We start from the raw sequence: 10,712 nt of genomic DNA, 5'->3' as shown, positions 1-10,712 counted from the left end.
TATAAAGGGATGTTACATAGTGAAAGGCAATGAGCCTCACAGATATCAGGTTTACCTAGAAAGTTGCAAAAGAATATACACAATCTCTTACTAATGCGAGGTATAAAAACATACAGAGCCAAATATTTCTTGCAGAATACACATACAGGTTGAAATCACAAAGACAAGAGACTAATAACCCCCTAACTCAGGATATACTTTACTCCAGAAGTGAGGGAGGAGATGTAATGGAGAAAGGCAATACACGTATCTGCAATAACATGGAAAATACTTTTAATTTGGCAAAGTGTGTTGCCTCTATACAATTGCATGTATTACAAAAGTATTTCTGAAAAAGTCTTGCTATTGGGATAGTTCGTGGTTACCACATTTTGCTACCAGTGAGTAGGAAAACTAGTACTTCTAAGTCAGCTGCTGTTCCCGTGACACATGAAACATTGATGAATGAGGATCAAGAAGCTGGTTGAGTGGGGGCTGGGAAAATGACTCAATTTGTAAAGCACCTTCTGTGTTTGAATACCCAGAATCCATGTGAAAGCCTGGCCTGGTAGCTTGTGCTTATAAACCGAGTGTGAAACAGGGTCGCTCACTGATTGTCTAGACTGGCTGGCCAGAGAGATACAGGGAATCGACCTGTCTCTGCTCCCTCACACTAGTCTCATAAAAGATGAGGGGTTGGAGAGACGGCTCAGTGGTTAAGAACACTGGTTGTTCTTGCAGAAGACCTGGGTTCGAATCCCAGCACCACATGGCATCTAACTGTCCATAACTCCAGTCCCAGGGGATCTGACAGCCTCTTCTGACCTCTGCGGGCATTGTATAACATGGGTGCATTTACATACATGCAGGCAATACATGCATACACATAAAAATAAAATTAAAAAAAAATCTTAACAAAAACAAAGTGAAGATCAATAGTGGCAGACATCTAACCTCAACCTTTGACCTCCATGTTCAAATGCACACATGTGCACATTCACCCACATGAACACATGTCCTATACGCACTACATAGAAAAGAGTTGGTTAGGGATGAAAGTTGTTTTTAGACTTTGTCAGTATGCTAAAGATATTTTAATCTTAGGCATGCATATTCATCAAATTGAACAAAAGTTGCATTAGTTACTTGGATTATGATAAAAAGTATGTCAAATTTCTTTTATAATTGTGCCCATAAGTTTGAAATATAAGAATATCTTTAACTGAGATTTAAGCAACAATGACCACAGCATCTAATTATGGTGACAATAGTTCCACTAAGACAGATCACACAGGTAAGAATATGTTCTTCTACACAGAATGAACAATTTAAAAACTTGTGCTGGACTGGAGAGATGGATCAGCAGTTAAGAGCACTGGTGCAGAGAACCTAGGTTCAATTCCCAGCATCCACATGGGGGCTAACACTGTAACTCCCATTCCAGGGGATCTGACACTCTCTTCTGATCTCTGTGGGTGCTGCATGACATGGTGCACTTACATACATGCAGATGTAACACATACATTAAAAGATATTTTAAAAACATGCGAGCTTCTACCTTGTTCTTTTTGTTGTTTTTTGAGATGGGGTCTCACGTACTCCAAGCTATTCTCAAACTTGCTATGTTTCTTAGAGATGCTCTTGAACTGATTCTCCTGCTCCTTCCTCCCAGGTACTGGGATTAGAGGTGTGCACAACCCTGGCTAGTTTATGTGGTGCTGGGGATCCAACTCAGGACGTTGTGTATGCTAGGCAAGCACTCTACTAATGATGGGTTAATTACAATGTACTAATTAAAGGACAGTCCATTTAGATGGGCGAACTGTTCAGTAAGTTTGTTTACTCATGCTTACAGCATTGGTCTGGGTGAGTGTAGATGCATACCATAGTGTCCGTTCCTGAAAAACCGAAATTAGACCAGGAGACCCTTGGCTCAAGAGCACTTTCATTGCCCTCCTGAGAATCTTTATTGGAAGCTCAGCTTTTGAAGTTCACAGAGTTTACAATGTTCAAGCAGTGCAAACTATAAGAATTTTCCTATCATAATAGTAAGAAAACAGCAGTGTGTCCAAGGTGTCGCCACTGGCCCAGTAACAGACCTCCTTCAATGTATGCAGAAACATAAAGGGGGTTGGGGCAAACAACCCGTCCCAGCATTCCAGAGACATCTGTTTAATCAGTCTGTTCCCAGCACCCTGGGAGCAGACTACCTCCGCCTCAAGCCTCCACATCAACAAAGTACAAAGTCTGTTAACTCTTAGTGAGTCAAGTGCCAGGAGCCTATTAACTATTATTGAGAAGATCACTATTGTCCTTAAGGGACAAGGGGGGTGGTCACTACAGGTGAGGATGACTGATGGCTTTTGTACTCAGTTCACCCAAATAATAATTTGAAAAACTTGCTCATACATGGAAAAGCTGTGCCAGGTAAGTTCCAGCTGACCCTTGATCACAAGGTGTTTGAGTGGAGAGGATAATCAAATGTTCCTCAAGGAGACTAGTGGGAAAGACTGGAAGAGCAGTGGCTAGCATTGAGGATGTATCTGCTGCAGGGTGAGGCATGGCAACCTAGCAAGTGGCAACTGTTGCAGTCTATGGAGATGAAGGCCAGCTCTCAGAAGGCACCACCTGAATCAAATCTGGAAGCATGAGTTAGAGCCATGATGTTCATGAAGAACCCAAATTGCAGGGAGAGGAAGTAACATGAACATTGTCCTGGAGGGGAAAGACCTATGCTTTTCAGGAAAAAGAAAGCTCAGAGACAGAAGAAATAGGCATGTGGGTGTTGCAGGAGAGGAGTCAGGGAATAGTGGTAGGAAGGGATCAGTCATGTGATTCTAGGACCAGACCAAGGGCTTTGGACTTTATCCTGATGGCTGTGAAGTAGGGGAGGGTGACACAGTGTAATCAGGCCCGAGGTTGTGTTCCTTTCTTGGGAGATACTGGGAAGGCAGGCTGATGAGGTGGGATGAGGGGTGATGAGAGCAGCTCCCCAAAGAAACACTGCATATGTAAATAGCACCCAGGGAGAAGGAGTATTTCACCTAAGGAAGGAGGACAAAATCAGAGTGGGAAATGCAGAAAACAATGTGAGAAAAGTAGAATTTTAAGGCAGGCAAGAGAGCTGTACATGCTTGCTTTCCCAAAACTATGAATCACATCTCACTTCTGCCAGGGAGACAGTAAGAGCTGTGAAAGCTGACGAACATTTTGGGGGCATAGCATCACTTAGGGAAGAAAACATTAGATTGGAAGGCACACAAGATGGCCCATGCCGTAGTCCCATCCCTAGTGAGGCTAAGACAGGAGGACCATGAGTTTGAGGCCAGCCTACACAACATAGCAAGTTCACACCAGTCTAGAATACATAGGGAGAGTCTTTCAAAAAATTTAAAGCATGACTGAAGGTTAAGAGCAGGGTTTAATAATGGCCAAGACACATATTTCAGTATTGTGAATGATAACACTGTTTCCATTTCCTGAACTGTAGCTTGAGTATTAGATTACAATGATAATGTGAGAATTAAATAAACACAGTGTTTGTAAAAATGATTAAGGGTTCTGTGTACAGTAGGAGAGGAACCTCTGACATCAAAGGAGAAAGTCTAATGACTGTTAAAAGGTAACAGGGAATTAGTCTAGATGGTTACCTGGAAAGATTTATGAAAAAATCCCATCATTTCTCATGGGGGAAAGAAAAGGTACTGATTTACTAACCTTCCTTTGTTAACTGGGTATACAATTATTACATTAATCTGCCATTCTTTGAAGCTCTTCCTGGATGAATAAGGACATAGCTTTTATTTTATTTTATTTTATTTTATTCTATTTTATTTTATTTTAGAGACAGGGTCTCACTATGTAGACCAGGCTGGCCTCAAACTCACAGAGATTTACCTGCCTCTGCCTCCTGAGTGCTGGGATTAAAGATGTGTGCCACTATGCCCATCTGGACCTTGTTTGTTTTTAAAAATCCACTTTATATGTATTTCATCTGTTTTTCAAAAGCTATCCTTCAAACATAAATATAGCAAATTAAGCAATTTTGAAAGTTTGGTGTGAAAAACTTAATCCAAACAAATTTAGAAGTGATTGCCAATTTAGTTAAGTGTAGTGGTACATGGCTTTAGTCCCAGCACTCAGGAGGCTTGTCTACATAGCCAGTTCCAGGCCAGTTGGGGCTACAGGTAGACCCTGTCTTAACAAACAAAACAAACCCTCCAAAATACAAACCCCCAAACCTGCCAAAACAAATCCCCCCAAACCCCCCTCAACTTAGTAAGTCCCATTATGTGCCGTCTACTCTTGTTTTTCTCCTCTGAGATGGGGTTTCGATATAATGCTCAGGCTGGTCTCCAACTCCTGGGTGCAAGCAATCCTCCTGCCTCAGTCTTGAGTAGCTATGTTGAGGGTGTTGTGTTTAGTATTTTTTGTATTCTACCTGTACGCCTCCTTGACAAAGGGAATTGAGAGAGATTAGTTACATTTAACAAATAAATGGGAGTTTGGCGACTCCTAGGAACTTTGCCAAGATTACACACATCAAAAAATGCCAAGTTTGAGAGATGCTAGAATCCATTCCACTGCCTTTATCTTCGCCATGAGGGAACATCCCAGAGAAGTGTGACCAGGAGGGCTTTCAGGAGAAGGTGGAACCGGACACAGCCCTGAAGGACAAATAGTGCTGAGGGCAGGTGGGTGTATAGGGGATGTAGGAAAAGGCATGGAAGGCGGGTAACAAAATGCTGTCGGGTTCTAGGCTCTGAGTGGACCAAGGCTTTTAAGGAACATTCACATATTATTTCTTGTATCTTCAGAAACCCAGTAGCAGCTTCCTCATCTTCCAGATGAAAATGAGGCCTAATTAGAAGTCCAGTGACTTGTTCAAAGGCTGGAAAAAGCCAGTGGCCAAACTAGAACTCAAAGCCAGATTTTGGGCTCCTGAAGTTTTTCTCTCGCCACACATGTTCAATTCTGACCTCATTTCTGGTTTTAGCTTCCCTGCCTTTATTTTCTTCTATGCCAGTAATCTTGCCTACTTGTTTGTATTTTTTTTTTTTTTTTTTTTTTGAGACAGGGTCTCCCTGTAGCCCCAGCTGTCCTGGAACTCACCATGTAGACCAGGCTGGCCTTGAACTCACAGAGATCCCCCTGCCTCTGCCTCCCAAGTGCTGGGACTACAGGCGTGCGCCACCACGCCTGGCTGTATTTTATTTTTATCTGATCATGTTACATGTATTTTTGTAAGCTTGGGCTCAAAACTTCAATGAACTAGAGAGTAAATAAGAACTTCAATAACCACAAAAACGAAGTAATAAATATGGGAAAAACTATGCACTACTTCTCCAGGTCTTGCTGGGCCTTAGGAAATCACATGGTTATCCAATTGCAATATTAAGAGTTAGGGTTTTTTGTTTTTGGTTGGGAATATAACTCAGTGGTAGAGTGCTTGCCTAGCACATATAAGGCCCTAAGTTCAATTCCCAGCTCTGGAAAAAAAGAGATAGTTTTGCATTTTGTTAATTTCATTGAAGACATCATCGGAAATGTTTGTTCTTTCAAAAAATTTTCAAAATTTATTTTTATTTAGACGTGTGCCTGCTTGTCTGAAAGTGCACCATTTGCGTGCAGTGCCAATGGACCAGAAGAGGGCATCAGGACTGCTGGAGTTACAGTCCATTGGGAGCTGCTGAATGTGGGTGGTGGGAACTGAATCTGGGTCTTCTGAAAGAGCAGCAGGTACTTTTAACCTCTGAGCCATCTCTCCAGCCCCTGTTCTGTCTTCTTGATGTTGATTTGCCACACTTGTATTTTGTCCTGTAAAGGGCCATAGTCATTTTTACCCCACTGGACCTTCTGACAGGCTCTTCCATGCTTTCTGAAGCTAGTGGATTGTGAGGCTCTTGTAGTTTTTCACCACCAAAAGTTCTTAACTTTATCCAAATTGTGTCCTTCCCATTCCAGAGAAAATGTACCGATGTGTCAATTTGTGACCTCACACAATGATTCAGTTAATGGCATTCCCCCTCCATTTCACCATGTCAAGCTCTAGTGGCTGATCAATCCACTGGGATTTGTTACACAAATCACCCTGGACCCTTTTTTGAAACTAGGTATGAGCTAAAGAGATTGAACATACTTCTTGAGAGGATATGATTCTGTTCACACACAACACAGTATTTCTATGTGCAGCCAGTCCGTAACTGAAGTTTCGTGCTTTAATAGATTACATTCTGCTTTAAGAAGTTGCTAATTTTCAGCCCAAGGTTTTGGATTCTGTCTTTTTCTCTTTTACCTAGCCACCTAGAGAGAAGATGGGTCAAGCCAATGGTTAGTCGGTGGGCACTGTAGGACAGTGGGTACAGATACACATGACAATAAGCCAGATGGACCCAGGTTGGAGTCCTACCTAGCTATGCTGTTACTTGGATGTAGGGTTTTGGACAAATTAATTTTCCTTTATGAGCCTTAGTTTCTATCTTCTGTTTAAAAATTATTTTATTATTGTATGTATGTGTATATGATGTGTGGAAGGGTGCCACAGTATATATGTCAGAGAACAAGTCTGTGGAGATAGAACCCACCTTTAGATGAGTTCCAGGGAGAAAACTCAGGTTGTTAGGTTTGCATCATCAGGTGGCAGCACCTTTACCAACTGAACCGCCTCTCCAGACTTCATTTTCTGTATAGGGTTTAGATAAGATAAAATGGGCTGGAGGTGTAGCTCAGTGTTAGAGTGCTTGATCTGAATGTGTGAAACTGCGGATTTTGAGCTCCAGCATTGCAAAAATAAATAAAACTAAAAATGCAAAGTATTAAACATAACCTTTCCGTAATAGATCGATCAGTAAATGTTAATATTACTAAAGAGATCATCTATTTTGAAAAACGTCAAAGCTTTGCGTACAAGGTGGTAGTGGACTTTGCATGGTACTTGGGTATCAAACTGGAGAGATCAGAGTTCCCACTTAGGTGGTTTTATTTGTTTTTCAAGTTCTCCCAATTCGATTTATAAAGATGATTAAGATTGCTTGAGATGTTCTGTATGAAATACACAAAAAATTCAATAAAAAAGAATCTGAAGGAAGCCAGGTTTCCTGCACCTGTGGGTTCAACCAAAATGACCAACAGACGTGTGCCTGAGCAAGTGGTCTACTTTCACATAGCACAGCCTCCCAGGAAATGGGTGGTTTGGGGGAACTCTCTGTGTCGAGATTGTGTGTGCAACCATGATTGTGATGCGCTTGCAAATGACTTATAGATATGGATGAGCTAGCAGCTGTCACTCAAATCATGGGTCCTGCTCTTGTGGTATTCATCCACTGATGAAATGTCTGTAATCCAGTCACAGAGGCCCTAGGGAGACATACAGCCCACTGTCATGGCCACTTCATTTGATGGGCTGCATCCATCCCAGAATACTTTGTGTGGTCTGCTTTCAAGAAGACCATTTGCCCATGAATCTTCAGACTGGTCTGATGAACCAGAGGGCAATCAGATGGTGAGAGACCCCCAAGGACACCTCTTTCTGAATTTGGCTTTGGCAAATTTAGCAAAAACAAAAACAAAACAAAAAACCCTTCCTGGCTCCCGTGGGCTCATATAAATCAATACTTGCTTAATCAAAACGAGAATATACTAGAAAATCATGATTAAGAAAGAGTATTTGCCATTAACACAGAGAAAGCATTTACTTTTCCCTAATTTTAAGGATTTAGAAATAGTGGGATTCATTCCAAAGTGAGGCAGTAAGACCAAAGTGTTTTTAAGAACATTAGAGCAGAGCATGGTGGCCCAAGGCTGTAATTGTAGCATTTGGGAGGCTGAGGCGGGAGGATTAACACAAGTCTGAAGCCAGCCTGGGATATAGTGTGAGACAAACAAAATTATATTCTGGGTATTAGCTGAGTCACACAGCACCTCAGTGAGTTATAGAGACTGGGTAAATGGATAGAGGAATGAAGGAAATGACAAGAAGAAATTAGAAAAAAAAAAAGGGACTCAGCAGATGTGGGTTGGTTCACAGTTTGAATGACCCTGGATAAGCTTTAAAATGAGCACCTCAGTTTCTCTTCTGGCAAACAGAAACATCTGCCACACTAGTTTATTATGAGCAAGAAATTAAATAACATAGCTAGAAAGATAGGGGTTGAAAAGCACCTGACAGTTATGAGAACTGGATGATAGATTAGTATCAATTTAACACAATATAATTCATCAAATATTTACTGAGCCCTTACCTCATATCCCTGGTGCTGGAATTGGATAAGGGTTGAATAAGGCAGGCAGGCTTGTCCCTGGGAGAGAGGAACTAGCATGGAAGCAGTCTCCGACTCTGCATCACAGGACTTTTATTTATTTTATATATATTCTCAATAGATTCCCTGAACTCTGTTATCCCAGTCCTTCTAATTTCTTCCTTCTGTCTTCCACCTATTCACTCAGGTCCCTGAGATTCATGGGAACTATGGTGTCTCAAGACACCATGTGATGTAGTAGGGAATTCTATTAGGGGAGAGAAACATGTAAACCAAAAATCCCAAAGCAAAGCATCATGCTAAATGCAACAAACAATTGTACATAGATTATGTGTAGAGAGAGTGAGGATGAACCACAAAGGGAGAATTAGGCTGAGATGCCTGGGCAATGGAGTAAGACCCTGTTTTAAAATAAAATAGAGATCTTGAGGGTGTAGTTCAACGATAGAGCCCTTGTGTAGCATTTGTGAGGTTCTGGCAGCAATCCCCCGTACCCCTTCCCTCCTCAGAAACAACAAACAAACAAACAAACACCAAAGCAAAAATAGAGAAAGGGCATTTCAAACACAGGAAACATCGCATGCCACACTGCTACCTGCAGGCTTCCATATTGACAAATCTTCTTAGCCTTTAAGGAATTCTGGGATTTCACCTTTTTCATGGCAGAAAATTTAAAGTTAGAGGATACCAAAGAGATAAATTGGATTTTCTGCAAGATGCTTGTTAGCTGGATGTGTCCATGCTAAGGCAGACAAAAATGTTTGGAAAGTCAAGTGTTATTTTTAGGGACTTGGCTAAAAACCTTCATCTTTTTGCCAGAGCTTGAAATCCTTCAGAAATATTTGCATGTATTAATTTACCAAGGTCACCAATACTTAGGGCATCCTGTGAGTCAGGTTCTGTATGCAGTCCAGCAGAGGGAGACAGATGCTAAATATAGGTACTCTGACTAGACTTAAAGATTTTGACTTGATGTTGCAGGATTGTACCTATCCAACCTTTCCGTTTTTCATTTTCAGTGCAGCGTTCAATATATTACCAACACTTTATTATAAAATGGGTGAGATGGCTTCACCTGACTAGGCTGGTAAGCCTTCCGAATGTTTAAGGTAGGCTAATGCATTTTGAACTTAACAAAATTGCCAATTTAGGATGGGTTTATACGGATATAACGCTACCCTAAGTGACATCCTAAGTCTAGTCTGGATTTGAAAATAGGTATGCACCTACCTGAATGGGGTGAATGAATGGGGGCAGAAAAATAGAAGCCCTTAGCTGGGTGTGGTGGTGCACATCTTTAGTCCCAGCACTCGGGAGACAGAGGCAGGTGGATCTCTGAATTCAAGGCCAGCCTGGCCTACATAGTTCCAGGCCAGCTATGGCTACAGTGAGACCCTGTCTCAAAAAGACCCCCTCCCCCAAAGGAAGAATAGAAGCCCTTTGAATGTGTGTGTGTGTGAGTGTGTGTGTGTGTGTGTGTGTGTGTGTGTGTGTGTGTGTGTGTAGGTCATGCAGAATGGAGGACCGGATTTACTTCCTAGCCAAAAGCAGCTTCCTGTTTCCTTATCCTGCTGTACTTTCTCCAACAGGTCACAAACGTTTTCAACTGCCAGATTTTCTTCGGCAGGAAAACAGGGTGGCCTCTCTTCACAGGCAGCTTTTCCCAGGCCTCTAAGTGGTGCTGAGCAGAGGGACAGAGAATGTAGGTCCCAGAGCTCACCAGAGGGTGCCAACTCCTACGTGGTAGGAAAGGGTGGCGGGAGGAGGAGCTGTCCACTATCTCCAGGGGTTGGGCTCTGAACAGCTGGGCGGGACTCAGACTATTGTATAAGAGGAGAGGCTCTGTCCCACCTGCAGCACTGACGCTGGGTCCCAGCTGCGACGCGGAGGTCACCAGCTCTTCTGCTTCTGCAATCAGATCCCAAGAGACTCGAGAAGAAAAGGTCTAATTTCTATATATTCGTGTATTTAGTTTTGGTGACTGGAAGGCTGGTGAGCATGAGGGCTATGTTGCCTGGGCGCCCTAGACATGCAGCACTTTTAGGGGATCTAGGGAGGGATCTAGCCTGTCCCACGCGAGCAGTTCCAAGCGCAAACTCAAGATTTTTCTCTCTCTTGCAGAAGCGCTTCTTCCCTGCTTGCCTGGCCCTAGCCATCTAGGATGCGGCTTCTCAGGAGACTCCGGTCGTCCGCTCCAGAGCCCACCTTCTCCAACGTGCTGACCCCGGGCCGCATCCCCGAGTTCTGCATCCCACGGCGGATGCCTTTGCCCTGCGTGCCCGAATCCCCGCTCCCAGCAGCGCTGCCCCGCCGCTGCGCCGCCGAACCCGACCTATGGCCCAGTAGGGCCGCCTACGACCGAGGCGAGGACCGCACCGACTGGGACCCGCGCTCGCAGGCCGCGCTCTCGCTGCCACACCTGCCCCGCGCGCGCACCACCTATGGCTTCTGCGCGCTGCTCGAGAGCCCGCACAC

At 43.2% G+C, this 10,712-nt stretch overlaps 1 protein-coding gene across 1 annotated transcript in view; it reads left to right on the top strand.

Moving 5' to 3' along the window:
• The first annotated feature begins 10,076 nt into the window (after nucleotides 1-10,076).
• Nucleotides 10,077-10,712, top strand: part of LOC103752304 (C2 calcium-dependent domain-containing protein 4A-like) — a 1,637-nt gene continuing 1,001 nt past the window's right edge. The window contains exons 1-2 of the mRNA XM_008856028.3: nucleotides 10,077-10,180; nucleotides 10,359-10,710. Of these exons, the coding sequence (XP_008854250.1) occupies nucleotides 10,399-10,710 (312 nt within the window). The 5' untranslated portion in view covers nucleotides 10,077-10,180; nucleotides 10,359-10,398. The remainder of the gene's footprint in view (nucleotides 10,181-10,358; nucleotides 10,711-10,712) is intronic.

Source organism: Nannospalax galili, unplaced genomic scaffold, assembly GCF_000622305.1.
Source record: "Nannospalax galili isolate Female #2095 unplaced genomic scaffold, S.galili_v1.0 scaffold288, whole genome shotgun sequence".
NCBI lineage: Eukaryota > Metazoa > Chordata > Mammalia > Rodentia > Spalacidae > Nannospalax > Nannospalax galili.
This window is presented reverse-complemented; position numbering and strand designations above follow the sequence as displayed.